At 39.7% G+C, this 17276-nt stretch overlaps 1 protein-coding gene across 2 annotated transcripts in view; it reads left to right on the top strand.

Annotated features, from left to right (window-relative positions):
* The window catches only part of ADAMTS9 (ADAM metallopeptidase with thrombospondin type 1 motif 9), a 163189-nt gene that overhangs the window by 26056 nt on the left and 119857 nt on the right, over positions 1-17276 (top strand). For both annotated transcript variants that reach the window (XM_061396475.1, XM_061396476.1), the window contains exons 4-11: positions 1059-1348; positions 3558-3641; positions 3743-3858; positions 4883-4923; positions 5046-5151; positions 9535-9681; positions 11079-11220; positions 15022-15129. In XM_061396475.1, coding sequence (XP_061252459.1) covers positions 1059-1348; positions 3558-3641; positions 3743-3858; positions 4883-4923; positions 5046-5151; positions 9535-9681; positions 11079-11220; positions 15022-15129 — 1034 coding nt within the window. The remainder of the gene's footprint in view (positions 1-1058; positions 1349-3557; positions 3642-3742; positions 3859-4882; positions 4924-5045; positions 5152-9534; positions 9682-11078; positions 11221-15021; positions 15130-17276) is intronic.

The following is a 17276-nucleotide window of genomic DNA, read 5'->3' on the forward strand; positions in this document are numbered from 1 at the left end:
ACAGCAACACAAGCCTCAAACCAGGTTCAAAACTAGTACTTGTCAAAACTGTAACATGAATATGAATCACTTAGAGATCTTGTTAAAATGTGGATTTTTATTTATTAGGTCTAGAGCGGGGCCTGAGAGTTTGTATTTCTAACAAGCTTCCAGGGGTGGCAGATGTTGTTGGTCCACACTTTCAACTGCAAGATTGTGTAGAATCCAAGAGGTACCTAGGCTAGAATCAGAAATGAGGAGAGCCCATCTGGTATTATATATCACAGTCCCAAATACCTATTCATATTCTCTGAGTATAATCTACTTCCTTAACTGAGCCCTGAAATAATTAAAAATTTGTAGGCACTGAACAGCAGTGATTCTATTCTTACATTTCATGTATTACAGTGATTGAATATGGTAATAGAATAATACCATGTCATGCATTTTCAGTAGTTCTTTGTACTATTACCTTGCGCACTGCTCAGGCCCCTTTACACTGTATCTCATTGAATATGAAAAGTGATGTACATGAAGTATCTCCATTTCCATTCTCTAGAGCTCTATAGCTGCCTTGTTGGCCCTTTCTCTATGAATAGCAAAGAACAATGAATACAAACCACTTAAACCCCAGTCAGACTTTTGTTACCAAATGAAGAGAATAAGCAATTGTTTCCCCTAAACTCAGGCCTGATTTTCTAATAATTTACCTGAGCATTTATGGAAGCTTCCTTGGAGAAGGAAATGGCAACCCACTCCAGTATTCTTGCCTGGAGAATCCCATGGACAAAGGAGCCTGGTGGGCTACAGTCTATGGGGTTGCAAAGAGTCGGACATGACTGAGCAACTAACACACACACACACATCATGGAAGCTTCCAAGAAGGCTGATTTCAAGTCTTTAGTCATTTAAATGAGAGCACAGATTGAGTTTTACCTGGAGAGTCCATAGTGGGTACAACTTGATTTTTGTATGTAAATTTGACTACAGAGGCATCATTTTAAGACCTGTCAAATTAAATTCTTCGTATGAAATATATGTGGCTCAAAATGTAATGCATGCCATCTGATTTGTTACAGAACATAGAAATAGTCACAGTAAGGACAAGAGGAAAACGAGGACAAGAAAATGGAGAGGGAGGAGTAGCCTGGCTGATGACATGGCCGTGTTAAATAGCAGCTTAACCACAAGCACGCTTCCTGCCAATGGTAGCAAAACAGACAGCACAAGGGAAAAGGGGACCCACAGAAGAACAAAACGTTTTTTATCCTATCCACGGTTTGTAGAAGTGATGGTGGTAGCAGACAACAGAATGGTTTTATACCATGGAGCGAACCTTCAACATTATATTTTAACTTTAATGTCAATTGTAAGTATCTTCAAAAGTAGGTGATTTATCATGTTTCTAAATGTGCCTTTGGGAATGGGTTTCCACCTAGTGCTTTGGAGGATCATTCAGGGCTGACATTTCAACAATTCAGGCAAGTGACTGAAGAGAACATAAGATTATTCATTGGCTGCTCTTGACAATGACAATAATGAGTATAAATAGTGTTTATTCTGCATTAGACAATGTATTTCTTACTTAAAAGGCATCATTTCTAGTCCTCCTGACAACTCTGCTAGGTAGATTGTCATTCCTGTTTTGTTGATAAGAAAACTGAACCTCACAGGAGTTGGGTTGCTTGTCCATGATCATGTAAAGCCAGAAACGTAGCTTAGAGACTGCATGTGATCTTCAGCCTGTCCACTTCTCCAAATCAGTGCCCTTTGACATGTGAACTGGCACAGCCAGGTATGGGTCCCCAGTAAGACATTTGGGTGCTGGTTGTGAATCAGAGTCAGTGGTGGAGCTTTGTAAAATGTCTCTGTCCCCTACCCCCAGGATTTTTAATTAAGTAGTTTTGGGGTGAGGCTTAGGAATCTCTCACTTAAATTTTGAATTTTTCTGCTCCCATCTTGAATTGAAAAAGTAATAAATTTGCATGATAGAAAAACAGATGAAGCAGATCCAAAGACTAGGGGAAAAGCCTAAGTGCTTTACCCTGCCCAGTCTCTCAGAGGCCACCTATGTGGCAAGTTTATTTGCCCATGTTTCTAACCAGCACTGCCCAATAGAAATTGATGCAAGCCATGTTTAAAAACATAGGTGAATGTAATTTAAAATTTTGTTAGCCACACACACAAAAGAAACAGACAAAACCAATTTTAATCATGTATTTTGTTTTATATCTAAATGTTATTTCAAAGATATTAATGAGATGAGTAAGACTCTAAAGCCCAGTATGGGCTTCACACTCAGAACACATCTCAGTTCAGACAAGCCACATTTCAGTTGTTCAGTGACCACTTGGCAGGTGGCCACCATGTTGGACAGTGCAGCTCTAGACACTTCTTAGGCAAACATGTATGGGTGTATTTTTTCAGAGATGGAGCATATGTAATATGGTTTTACATATTCCTATTGTCTTGAAATATTGGAGATTGTCCCATAATAGTCCATATGCTCTGCCTTCATTCATTTTAAGCCTCAGGCTAGCATTCCTATTAATAGATTGACCCTAGTTTATTTGAATGGAAATCTACTTGTATTACATTCCCCAAATGCATATGAAAAGCCACCCTTTGGGAACATCCATTTAGAGTTTCTTCTTTCCTTTCTATGGTCTGTGGCTCTCCTTGTGCATCCCCTGTGAATTCACCTGTGCTGTGAATCACTGCTATGTTCCTCATCCCCCCACCCACCTGCCTCTTCCCCCAACTCTCCCTCACCCCCTTCCTCAAGTTCAGTCCCATGTGCCCCAGCCCTCTCCTACTCTGGTGGAGGGAAAGAAAAACTTAGCCATGCCCTTTGCAGACTCAACTCCATTTCTACCCCATAAATTCAGATCTGTCAAGCATTTTAATGACAAGCATGGACTTAAGGTCAAATTAATCTTGCTCGAGAATTCCGGCTCTGCTATTTACCACTCTCTGTTTAGTCTTGGACAAGTTGCTTAGCTTCTCTGAGCCTCATTTTTCTCATTTGCTGAGCAAAGATTATGGTCATACCTAGTTCGAGTGTTGCTATGGGGACTAAATGCAAAGGCATATGCAGTTTTTGGACAAGCATTCAATGGGTGTAGCTCTCGTAATTAACGGTAATAATGGAGGAAAAAAAAAGTTACCAGATTATGGAGAATATAAATGGTTGGTACACCAACAGTATTAGCAAGCTTGTTGCCCATGTGAGATTGCATAAATGGCAGTCCAGCTTCCACTGGGATGAAAAAGCTCAATCAAAAATTAATATCCAGTGTTTTGGCACTGAGAACTGCTAAGTTATGTGGCAATGTGGTTTCCTTGGAAAACACCTTGAAACTTAAACTTGCTTGCATTTATTTACTCTCTGAAACTGCCATCTGTGCATTTTACAAAGAGATTTTTAAGAAATATTTGTTGACTGAATGAAAATTCACAACTCCAAAATGCTTATGTTTATATGAACCATAAAAAGCCATGGAGACCAGTGTAAGAAGTGATTTGCTTATTGCTTACAAAGAATTCACAATTAACTGAAAAATTTATCTCGGTTGCAGGTAGCCTCTATCTATAAAGACCCAAGTATTGGAAATTTAATTAATATTGTTATTGTGAACTTAGTTGTGATTCATAATGAACAGGTAATAAAGTTTTATTTCTTTTTGCTTCTCTCTGTATCCTAAATGGCATATCTAATTGGTGTTGGTACAGTGGATCAACCATAATTCTTGTCTGTATTTAGGAAGGACCTTCCATATCTTTTAATGCCCAGACAACATTAAAAAACTTTTGCCAGTGGCAGCATTCAAAGAACCATCCAGGTGGAATCCAGCATGATACAGCGGTTCTTGTAACGAGGTATATGGACGTCTTATCCTTCCAGTATTTAGTTTCTTGTCAAGTTGATGGGATAAGGTTGTATATTGCTGCTAGCCAGCCCCTAGTCCAGTTTTTTTCAGCTTTAGCACTATTGGCATTTTGGATCAGATAGTTTTGTGTTGTGGGGACTGCCCTGTGCCCTGCGGGATGGTTGGCAGCATCCTTTGTCTCTACCTATTGTATACTGGCAGCTCTCCCTCCTCTTGACTGTGACAGCCAAACTATTGTCCAGACATTGCCAGATGCTCTCTGAGGGTGCATGGGGAAGAGGACACAGTCACACCTGGTTGAGAACCACTAACCCATAGTTACCAAGTAGGCAATAAGTGTGTTAGACAGTCCTGGAAGTAAACGCCCTTATAGAGGGGGCAGCTGCCATTCAGATTGACCTGGTCATTACTGTGCAGGATATACATAGAGTCTTGCCAGCTTTTGTGATTCTGTAAGAAGCCAGAAATGAGGATTTTTTTTTTTTTTTAAAAATGTGAACGCTCCTAGTTTTTAAATGGTAGCTTCTAGTTCAAAATATTTAAAATGCTATGCAGGGCAACAAAGAAGTATGCTGGCCTTGGGCTTCCCTGGTGGCTCAGACAGTACAGAAATATGCTGGCGTAGTTGTGTCTTCCATCAACATCTTTGATATGGTCACAAACATTCTTAACTAAACTTAAGTGAAAGCCATTTATAACCTTCTCAGAATGTTTTTTCAGAAAGTAGAATCACTTGTTTCAAGGTATGAGGAAAATCCTGGGTGGAAAGATTTTCATTTGCCCTTGGCTACCCTGGTTGACAGGAGACGACTCAATGTAACTTTTAATCTGTAAGCCAGTGATTCATAAATTTTTTGAGTTGCAAACCCCTGGCTCTGTTAACTAGCTTTTTGTCATCCCTCCCCATCCCTAAAGTAGTGGTGGTGCGAATACCTGAAAGGCTGAAGTGTTTGCTTGTATTGGTGTTTACTGTTGGGTGTCAAGGCCCTAAAGCAAGTCTGCTTTGCTTTCAGACAGGATATCTGCAGAGCTCATGACAAATGTGATACATTAGGTGAGTCTACTGTGTGTATCCTCTCTGGCTTCAACACTTTATGACATGTTTTTCTTCTAAGCCACAAATGCTTTTTAAAGTAAATCCTTGTTTGTTTGTTTGTTTGTTTTCCTTTCTAATAGGTCTGGCTGAACTGGGAACCATCTGTGATCCATACAGAAGCTGCTCTATCAGTGAAGATAGTGGATTGAGTACAGCTTTCACAATAGCCCACGAACTGGGCCATGTGTATGTTTCCTTTCCATATTTTCATTTCATTTGCAGTGACCTAAAGCTTTTGTTCCTTCGCATCAGTGAGCATTCAGTGGACTTTAAAAGGTGTAAGACACTTCTTGAGGCATAGTTGAGTTTGCAGGGTTGAAAAGCTTTGAACCTTGTTGGGAGAAATGACTTTGACTTCAGAAAGCTGAGTAAATGCAGTGCACCCTGTTCGGCCTTAGCTCATGTGTCTCTTTGGCTTAACTGAACAGGTTTACCAGGCAAGGTCTAATATGCTCCTTTCCAACTTCAAAGTGGAAGAAAGAGGGTCTTTCTATCCCTTCCACTGAAGCAGAGAGTATATCAGCCCAGAAAACTTATCTTTGTTTAGTAGGGTCCTCCAGCATTGCTGTGGCCTGCACAATTTTCCCAAACCCAGATGATTCCTGATTCTGGTTATACAAGTTTGTCCTTCAGATACTAGCCTCTGAGAACAGAGGTGACCCTCTTTCAGGGGAAAGAATGAGCAAAGATACAGATAAAAAAGAAACCATTTCCTATTTATGATCACTAAGTGTCTGGTCATTATGAAATTGGGTTTTCCTTTTTGTTCTTTAGCGACAAAGCCTTGTTAGAATGTGAGGCAAAACAGTATAAATTTACTCAAAATTATTCCAGTTTTTTATCTGCTATCTTTTCTATCTACAGTGATTAAATTACTTATACCTTTTTGAAATAATTTTCAAACATAGCTGTGTATCGATCTGCATGTCAGATGTTTACTTTAGAGATAACATCATCTATTAAGCAAACTCTTTCATTTGCCAAATGTTTTTTGAAGGCACTTTATATGCAGTGTACTATGGTAGGTGTAATGCAATATGCATGTATAGAGGAATCTCTAATCCCAGTTCCACAGTCTCTTATCCCAATTCCACATATAATGAATATATTTTCAAGTATATTTTAAGAGCACACTCCTTTTATTCTCCAATGGAAATATCATCATGTGCTCAATATTTACAGAATAAAAAAGGCATGACTTTCAATTAAGCCTTTGTGATGCATCAGAGTCCTTCTTAGTCAATTGTCTCTCTGTCCCTTGATTTCTCAAATACCTTCATGAAACTCAAGGATTTCTTGGAACTAGATTTGAAAATTACTGATTCTACCAGCATTTCCCAAAGTTTGGTACTCTTACGCTGATTCCAAGAGGATGGTCTATGGGGCGAAATAAGGGTGTTGTAATCCAGTAATTAAAAAAAAATTTTCCCAGCCATGTTTGGAGTGCCAAGGCCAAATGCCATGAAGTAAAGGTTCTGACAAGTCCTGTATTGATTTTAACTCAGGTGTTGATTTTATCTCAGTTCCCCTATATTTATTTTAACAGAATCTTTGGAGGATTTTCATTTCTTTGTTTTACATGATACCTAGTAAATTACTTTAGACCTTTAAATAGGGGATGTAGATTTCATAGTGAGGAATAGGGTGACGTTTCAATGGGGAAGCTATTCCTGCCCCAGAACACGGAACAAGGAGAGTTACAGAGACAAGAATGTATTCCAAGGGCAACGGTGTATTTGATTAACAAATTAACATTTCCTCCCAAAATAGGGCTAACAAAAATATACTGTGTAAAGAAATATAATTAATTTCCTATTAATTCCTTTCCCCAAAAGAGTTTATAAACCTCTTTTAGATAGCCAGGTTATAAAATTGACATTTTAAGGAATGTAAGAATTTTAAATAGCAACAACAAAATATATATGCCATATAGAAGTCTTAATTCACAGTTAACAGACAACTCCCCTGTAAAAACTATGCTGTTGACATGTTTCCAGGAGCTTTCATTTGTATTATCTCCCTTAATCTTTAGAATCCCCACAAAGTAGATATTAAGTCTGTGTGTTTGACTTAGAGATATTAAGTTAACCAAATTGTAGTAGCCAACCAAATCGTGGTAGCTAATGAAGGCATAGGAGCGTATGATGTTGGAGCACCAGTTCTAGGGTAGAAGTCAGCAGGTAGCCAGATAGCCAAGATCTGGACTGAATTGTTACAACATTCCTTTTGACTTGAGGAAAATATATGCTATTTCCCTTCCTGTAAGATGGAAACAATACATATACACCTTATCTCAAAAGTGTCAGGAAATAAGAATCAAGTAATCAGCGAATGATGTAAGTTGTGGCTTAAACAGAAAGTGTATTCCTAGCCTGTTAGTGAATTATTATTATTTTTTTTTTTTTTGGCACTTTGTTTCCTAGAGTTAGCTTTGTTCTCATGTTAAGAAACGTGAAAATCTTTTTTGTTTTTAATTTCCTACCATATTCTCTAACAAATTTTTCTAATTAACTTTTTCAAAATTAAATGTTAAGTTGTTATGGTCATGACTTTCTGATAAAATAAAATCCGAGAGCTGCTTGGAGGAAAAAGCAACCAACCTGTTATTTGGTGAGCGTCATTGGATGCTTCAAAAATAGCTCCTGCCTTCTTGTACCAGCTTCATAGACACTGAGAATCTGAGAGTCAGGAAGAATTGGGGAAGTGATTGAGTCTCTACTGGACACAGAAATCCTTACACAGTGTTCCTGAAAAATTGTCCATATCTTGTCTCACAGGAGAGAATGTAGTTTGTATATATTCCAAAACAGGAGGTATTAGACTGAAGTAAACTCCAGTTCTAGCTCACTTAATAACCATGTGACCTTGATCAAATAGTTAAACCTCCTACTTCCCAATTTCCTCTTCTGTAAAATGTGAATAGTAATAGCGTACTATTCATTGGGTCAAATAAGTAATTAAGTTAAATAAAACATCAAATGCATTTAACACACTGGCTAGTGCATTGTGAATGCTAAAAAAGTCTTGTTAATTATTTTTTAGTAAGTGCTCGATGAATGGTTGTTACATAACCCCTGCTATGAACAAACATGCCTGACATTTGAATGAAAAAAAAAAAAGTTTTCTGTTTACATGATGGAATAAACTGGATTTTATCAAGTCATGGTGGTGTGGGGAATAAACACCAGCTCCTTTGCACCAGAGAGAAACAAGCAAGATTTGAAAGCTTTTCTTGTATTCGGTTTGTTTATGGAGGTGTTACACTTAATCTGCATCTGGGTTTTAGAATCCTGGGCAGTCATTTCTTTAAGAAAATAGACTCTTAAGCATCCATTACTATTAAGTCCAACCAAGAGAGTTGGAGTTTTCCCATCTGGCCATTATTGAGGGTCCTAAGGTTTTAAAAGAAAAAGGAAATAAAACATGAGAAATTATTGGGATGGACCTCACAGACTTTTATTCCAGCTTTTATTTTTATATAAAGCAAGTGAGTTTACTTCTGTCTGACTTTCTTGTTTTCATATCTAAAGATGAACTCGTAAGGGGAATTTCTCCCTAAGTGCCAAGTTAGTCAGATGCATCAGTTTTGTGATTAGGAATAGTCATCCAGAGAGGAAAGCCCTTGTAAGATTGTTGCCCAGTGGATAATTATCTGACTGAGAAAGGCATGTGGGTCGTAGAACTGATGTTTCTGGATTGAGAAATGCTTCCTGTCATTTTTTCCCCCACTTCCTTTCTCTAAGCCAAGAATGGCAAATATGTGTTAATGCTGCTGCTGAGTTCCCTCCCAGACCCAAGAGGACGTTGGCACTCCATCATAGCCATTTTTTGGGGTGGAACCTAGATTAATTTAAGAATTCTTTTGTGCCCAGATTTTCAGGAAGCCAGTACCAATCAATTGTCATTGGCGTGAAGCTTGAAACTATTTGCCATCTCTGAGTTAAGCCAACTGAATTGGCACGCCTCTGGTTTCCGTGCTGCAGCTTTCCTTAATGGGTTTTACTGTGCACGAACTTTGTATAGCTCTATAACGGTATACTTACATGGTTTTAGCGTTTGTCAACCTGACCCAAAAAGGAGGAGATGCCAAGACCCACCGTGAGCCTCTCATTAGAAAGCTTTTGGCTTCAGGTTTTGACACTTGACTGACTCTTCATGTGAATAGTGTTATCATAACCTGCCAAATTCTTGACTCTATAAATTGGCCTTTAACAGCTTGTTAGGAATTCCAACTACTGTATTCTAGCACCAGCTACAGCACACGCAGAGCCTCTGCAATTCCACAAAATACAGCTAAGCCAAATAATGGCCCAGTTCACATCTTTTTCTTTTTCTTTTTTTTTTACATTAAAGGCACTTTACATTCAGTTGAGTCAGAAATATGTTTTATTCTACTCTCTACCTTTAATCTTCTAGTAAGTTTTGTTCTGCTCACCAGGATTCAGGTTCTTATCCATAATGCAGTAGTCTGTTAAATTTTTTCTCTTAGCTGCGTTGTCAGAGCAATTATAACAGCTCAGTCCCTTATTGTTTATTGACTTTTTATTATCGTTGTCTTCTCGGCCTTAGGTTCAACATGCCTCATGATGACAACAATAAGTGCAAAGAAGAAGGAATCAAGAGCCCCCAGCACGTCATGGCCCCAACATTGAACTTCAACACCAACCCCTGGATGTGGTCAAAGTGTAGTCGAAAATATATCACTGAATTTTTAGAGTAAGACTCGAACTTTGAGTACAGCCTTCATGCTAGCATCTGACCTACATGCAGTGAACTCATTGTGGGAAAGAAAACGTAGAGTCAAGCATTCCTTTTGAGTTGTTATTTTTGTTGACATTCCTGGGAGGAGGGAAAAGAAAAATACTCTCTGACATCTGTGTAGTTCATGTCCTCGCCAGCACTTAGAAGATTGCAGACTGAGCTGAAGAAAATGTTGAGGTCTTAAAGAGAATATGTAAATGTTGCTTCATTCTTAGTAAAGCTGTGAAATCTGTTCAGGTCTTGGGGAAGAGACCATGTATATGATAACATCATGAAGGAAGGCAAATATTTATGTGCTTCTAAGTTAGTAATTTGGGGTTGGAAAGAGATAGGGAAGTGAGACATCCCCAAAGAACATTACAGGGTAGATGAAAATTGCACAGACCTCCATGTTGTTGAATTAAAAACATCCTCTCTCTGTCTCTCTTTATCTCCTTCCCTCTTTCTCCTTTTTTGCCTTTTTTTTTAAGTTTCCCACCAGGATGCTCAAGGATCCAATTACTTTATACAATATCCTTGTGTCACAGATTTATTGCTCTTCTCTCCCAGATGTACAGAAGGTTAAGTGATTATCCCAAGGTCACTGGGTGTATATTTCCCCAGCCACAGGGAAGAGGGGGCTTGTTAATCAGAACTCACTGGGTGTGAATTTTCCAGACGATGTGTTTGCAGAAACATGGAAGAACTGGCAGGTTGCTGGGGGTTTTGTTTTTTTTTTTTTTTTTCAACCAGATGATCTAAAGTGTTTCTTACTGTAGTCATTTATTCACTTACCCATTCAATCAGCAAATATTTACTAAACACTGATTGCTATGGACAGGATCCCATATTTGGGTGAAAAACAAACTTTTTTCACCCCAAACAAGCTTTTACCCCTAAGAAGCTTATACTCTATTGGAAAAGATGACCAAAAATAAACATTTTAGAGTAATTGCCCTGAAATGTGATAAAGGCTGAAGCAGGTATACATTTCCCCCTGGTTGTATACGTGGAGAAGGAAATGGCAACTTACTCCAGTATTCTTGCCTGGAGAATCTCATGGACTGACAAGCTTGGAAACTACAGTCCATGGGGTCACAAAGAGTTGGACACAACTGCAGTGACTGAGCATTCATGCATGCATGCATGTTGTATGTGTAGCCAGTGGTTCCACAAACAAGTATACACCAAAAAGTAGAACTTCAGCTTCTGGACTCAAGTTTGGATGAAAAGAATAGAACAAAAGCAAAACAACAAAAGAACAATCTTTGCTACCATTAAAATGACAGAATGACCTTCACTGTCTTTTGGAGACTCTGACAGTCACATCTCATCCACTGCCCTTACCACCTGTATTTTTCTGCTTCCCACAGCACTGGTTACGGCGAATGTTTGCTTAACGAACCTGAATACAGACCCTATCCTTTGCCTCATCAACTGCCAGGCCTCCTCTACAACGTGAATAAACAATGTGAATTGATTTTTGGACCAGGTTCTCAGGTGTGCCCATATATGGTAAGTGTCTGAGGTCCCTCTCTACCCTCATAACCAGATTGTGAACTTTTTTTTATTCATAGTTTTCCATTGGATTCTCATGCTAACATATACCACTCATTGAGTGGTCCATTAACTATTAAGGATAATAGTAATGATGATGATGGGGATAAACAGTAATAGTTCTCAGTGTTGGATGTTTCCTGAACTTTGTCATTTCACTCTCAACCCAAAAGGAAGATACCATTATGGTTTTTATTTTATAAATGGGTAAGTGAGACTCAGGAGGGGAAAAGTAACAGAACTGGTAATGACAGAGCTCAGCCCTTTTTTCTCTGTGTCTCCTTTTCTTCCCACCAGCTCGTCCAGAAGACTTTTATTATAGGGACTCTTCTAGATTCAGTAACTCATGAGACAAAACTGTTTCCCTGTTTTAGCTGGTCAAGACCATGTCCTATGACTGCCTGGGGCTTGAAATCATTTCTGGTGGTAGCTCAGCTGGCAAGTGTGTGATTCTTTGATGTATGTGTTATGAACATTTGGACCAATGATATGATCCAGTGGTTAACAAGAGGCTTAGCAGAACTGTTCTTCTATGGGATGCCCCATTCTACTCCTTTGGGTGTTTTTCTGGGAGAGGTTCAGAGATATCCAGTGAACAGTGATTCCATGAAAATAACAAAATATTTTGTGTAAAATGTATCCATGATTATATTCATTTCTCTGCTATTCATGATAGCAAACATTAGGAGTGACCTACAAGCACAAGAATAGAAAGGTTAAGCAAACTTATGTGTGTGCTTGCTCAATTGCTCAGTCGCATCCAACTCTTTGTGACCCTGTGGACTGTGAACCCACCAGGCTCCTCTGTCCATGGATATCTCAGGCAAGAATACTGGAGTGGATTGACATTTCCTCCTCCAGGGCATCTTCCTAACCCAGGGACTGAACCTGAGCCTCTTGCGTCTCCTGCACTGACAGGCGGCTTCTTGACCACTGCACCATCTCCATTTAATGGAATAATATCATACAAAAATTGAAAAGTGACTGTACATGGAAACATGCTTCAGCTATAGTTTTAAATTAAAATACCAGGGTAAAGAATTATTTTACTGAGTATTTTCTCAATATAAAAGGGGGATAAGAGCTTCAGAAAAGACTGGGTCATTTAAAACTTTTTTTCTATTAAACAAAAAAATAGTACCTTCTGAATTTTTCTACTGTGAGTATGGTTTATTCTCATCATCATGGGAACAATTATCTTTCTGGCTAAGGAGGGACATGACACCTGGGCAGGCTCTCGCTGCAGACTCTTCACCTCTGAGCCAGGCCCCTTCCTGCCGGGTGCTCCTGGTATTCCCAGCTCCTACACAGATGCCCCGCTCCTGCCTGCCCTTCGTCTTCTCCCTTTGGGTAGGACATGATGCCTGTGCGTGTGTGCTTAGTCACTCAGTTGTATCTGACTCTTTGCCACTCCATGATGCCTACTGTTCAGTTAAACCTTCTTCATGTCCTCTATCATCCACATTTCCAAAGAAGAGAGTGAAGTACTTTGAAGTCTGTACTTGAAAACTGTCTGAAGGCATTTTCTCGTTAGATATTGGTTTTCTCGCCTTGTCCCGCTTGGGGTTCTTCCATGTGGAAACCCACAACCTGAAAAGCTCACCTGGTCAGCTCCAGGTTGCGTAGGAGACCTGGGCCTCTGCAGTGTATTTGAAGTCCAACTCCTTGGTTTCCTACCTTGCTTTGGAGTTGAGTTTTGCTCTTCCATGTTTTGCGTGTATCTTGTTCACTGTCCTCAAAGTTGTGTTTCACTTCACTGTGGCAGAGCAGAGTACATTCTGATTTGCTATGTTTATATGTATCTTGAAGCTAAATGTATATATGAGTAGTTTGCCTTGAGATTACACAGTGTAAACAGAGTAGACACCTAGAAATTGTGGTTTCTGTGTTCTCTCCATTTGAGTATTTTGTAATTTCTTTGAAATATTTGTGGCATAAATAAAACAAGCTACACTACAAGAAAAAAAATAGTATGGCCTGAAATAGAGCTAAATATATCAACTTGGATGACTCTAAAAATCACAGTGCATAGAGGAAGCAAATAGCAAATTGTAGGATGCCTCTGTATGTTCTGAAATATTGAATAGCATCGTTTGTTTAAAGCCAAAGGACTGTGCATTATCGGTAGATATTTAAACATTTGTAGTAAAAGCAGTGGGCTTCCCAGGCGGCTCAGTGGTGAAAAATCTACCTACCAATGCAGGAGATACGGGTTTGGTCCCTCAGTGAGGAGATCCCCTGGAGGAGAAAATGGCAGCCCACTCCAGTATTCTTGCCTGGAAAATCCCACGGACAGGGAAACCTGGCAGGCTTAGTCCATGGTGTCGCAAAGTCGGACATGACTGAGCACATGTACACACACACAGTAAAAGCAATGGGAATGGTGAGATGGTGAGCATCACTAGAACAATGGTTACCTATGTGGAGAAAGAGAAGCGATTGGGATTGAAAATGAGTGTTCAAGGCTGGGCCCATAAACTGTCTTCTTTCTTAATTTTGGAGGTGGACATATGGGTATCCATTATGTTACTGTTCATATTTTTTATATGCCTGCAATATTACTGATATTTTGTCCCTTCTTTCTTCTGACATAATATGTATGGCTTAGTAGGAAAAAATACCAGTTTTAACACCAAGTCAAACCAAAACTAATCACAACAAAAATCAAAACCCACTCTCCAGTCATCAGTTTAGTTCAGTTGCTCACTCTCCAATCATCAGTTCAGTTGCTCACTCTCCAATCATCAGTTCAGTGCAGTCGCTCAGTCATGTCCAACTCTTTGCAACCCCGTGAACTGCTGCATGCCAGGCCTCCCTGTCTATCACCAACTCCTGGAGTCCACCCAAATCCATGTCCATCAAGTCAGTGATGCCATCCAGCCATCTCATCCTCTGTCGTCCCCTTCTCCTCCTGCCTTCAATCTTTCCCAGCATCAGAGTCTTTTCCAGTGAGTCAGCTCTTCGCATCAGGTGGCCTAAGTATTGGAGTTTCAGCTTCAACATCAGTCCTTCAAATGAACACCCAGGACTGATCTCCTTTAGAATGGACTGGTTGGATCTCCTTGCCGTCCAAGGGACTCTGAAGAGTCTTCTCTACCACCACAGTTCAAAAGCATCAATTCTTGGGTGCTCAGCTTTCTTCACAGTCCAACTCTCACATCCATACATGACCACTGGAAAAACCATAGCCTTGACTAGATGGACCTTTGTTGGCGAAGTAATGTGTCGGCTCTTTAATATGCTGTCTAGGTTGGTTGTAACTTTCCTTCCAAGAAGTAAGCGTCTTTTAATTTCATGGCTGCAGTCACCATCTGCAGTGATTTTGAAGCCCAGAAAAATAAAGTCAGCCACTGTTTCCACTGTTTCCCCATCTATTTGCCAGTCATAGCTCATTGCAAACCTAAACTCACATCATACATTTCCATTGTGATACTGACCTGCCCTTTGTTCTGCCAGCCTCAGTTTCCTCATCTGTAATTTGAGGAGACATTACTAGAACCAAATGGCATCTTGTATGTTCCTGTTGCACAGTAGTTTCCCTTTGACATCCCTGCAAACCCTACCAGGCAGAGAAGTGTGTCTTGTGGGCTGCTCTCTGTATCCATTGGAATATTTTATCATTCATCAGACCAAGAGAAAAAAACCCTTTCTAACCTATACTCTACATCACCAGCAAAACATTTGTTGAAAGCAATCCTTGCCTTGCTTGATGTCACTGAATCACATTGTCACTGAATTGTCTTCAACTGAATTGCGCAGATGCAGTGCAGACGGCTCTGGTGCAATAACGTGGATGGAGCGCACAAAGGCTGCCGAACTCAGCACACACCCTGGGCTGATGGGACCGAGTGTGATGAGCCTGGAAAGGCAAGTAACGCCCCGATCTGTCCTTCTGTCTTGGGGCAGATGTGGGCAAGATCTGGGCTGTAGGCTCAGTCACCATTGTTGAGAACATAAATTAATGCAGTGTTTTAGCATGCATAATACTTTTTTGAGGTAGGAGGTTCAACTTTGCTCTTGAAAATTGTGCAAACTTACCTTACAGCCTAAAACTGACACAAGGGACATAGCTATCATTATTTCCTCAATTTATTAGACATATTTTTCTCATTTTTAATGTTTTTGAAATTCCAACATGCTTTTCAATTTATGGGAACATTTAATGTGAGGTAGCACATATTTTCTCTCTCTCTGTCTCTCTCTTAGAGTGGCAGTGGAAAAAGGCTGTTATTAAGTTGGTGGAATATCTTAAAATCAAGAAAATACAGAAAGACTTACTGTGTTCACTACTTGGATACTAGGCTTTTCCCAGCCAGTATTGATCGCTTAATGAAGCTGTGGTGTCACCTGGGTTATTTGCAAATCCAAATTCTGAGTTAGTTCTAATAGTTGCCATTTATTTGTTAGTAACCAAACAAAATCTGCTTCTTGTATAGCCTAGTGATAACAACGTCCCAACAACTACAAGTAGTATTAATGTAACATTTTGCACCTGGTGTCTATCTTTTAAGAAAAAAAAGGGTAGTATGTTAAGGATTTACTTATCAAAAGTTTTAGATATGAACCTGACTTTTAAATTCATAAAGAAAATGGTATTCTGTCACTTACCTGTGATGCAATCCCTGTACTATATCTGCGTCTCATGTCATCCTTACTTAAGTTTTTTCCTTTCTCCTCACCTCTCTCATCATCCACTTTACTCACTTTTATTATTTTGTCCTCATCTGATTTTCTGTTTTTCCACTTAGTAGCTCCCAGTGTTTTCATGGAAACATGCGGTCCTCAGAGATGAGGAACTTACCTATCCCATCTCTGATTTTATAGATAGGGAACACAAAGGAGAAGTGACTTCAGTTCAGTTCAGTTCAGTTGCTCAGTCGTATTCAACTCTTTGGGACCCCATGGACTGCAGCATGCCAGGTTTCCCTGTCCATCACCAATATTCAGGACTGGTTTCCTTCAGGACTGACAGGTTTGATCTCCTTGCAGTCCAAGGGACTCTCAAGAGTCTGACTTTCCCAAGGTCGTTCAGCCTCACTCAGGGTGGAGTCCTCACACACCCTCCTCCCTCCCCTTGTTTCTTCTTTGCTTTCTGTGCCTGAAGGGGCCGCAGGCTCCGCAGCTGCAGGCTGTGGCCATAACTCAAGCTCACTGAGCTCTTGAAGTTTCTGTGGTCAAGCAGGAGAACTAGTAGCTTATCCACTCATTTCTTAGAGTGATTTCAATTTTTTAAATGTTACTAGAGTGGTTTTATAAAGTTGCAATGAAGATGATTTTGTATTGACCTAGCTTGGTTACTCTGTCAGCTCTGGTCTCACTTCTCTACAGCTAGGACCTCAGCATTTGAGAATACAGCTTTCTCCAAGAGCAGCCTAACAAAACTGTGTAAGGACATAAGCATAACAGCTTTTGCACTGCCACTGTCACTCGCTTAGAAAGAAATATATCTATTTGGTCAGAGTGAACTTTCACTTTTTGCAAAACATCTAACTCAGTGTGTTGTTGATGGCCAAAGAATCTTAGGTTTGAGCGGAAATATGGTTCCCAGGCTTCCACGTTAGCCATCAGAATTCGCTCATTCTTCCTCAGTGAAGATGTAGCTTCAGAGTCCTTCTATACGTAGTCACCCATACAGCTGCTGTCAGTTGATGGGAAGTGACAGTAGACATGGTTGACAACTTAGTTAGCTGATGTGAGTTGGAACCAGCCAACTATTCATTTAAATTGAGTCTGTTTGAGCTCAAAGATATCACTGGTATTGTGTCATGGTTCTTAGTCAATCTGATATATCCACCTGTTATGTCTAAATCTGATACGTGTTACTGATGGAAAAACCTTAACAAAGAAGAACTGTCAATCATATGATGACATGAATTGTATTTAGTAAAATAGTCATGTACAGGCTACCAAGCTCCATGTAGTACTTGAGAAGATGTCTGTTGTGTCTTTTTCTAATCTTCTGTTTTTGTAACAGTAGCAGAAGATAAAAGATTATAGTATAATCTCATACCTGA

The sequence above is a fragment of the Bos javanicus genome, chromosome 22, assembly GCF_032452875.1.
Source record: "Bos javanicus breed banteng chromosome 22, ARS-OSU_banteng_1.0, whole genome shotgun sequence".
Lineage (NCBI taxonomy): Eukaryota > Metazoa > Chordata > Mammalia > Artiodactyla > Bovidae > Bos > Bos javanicus.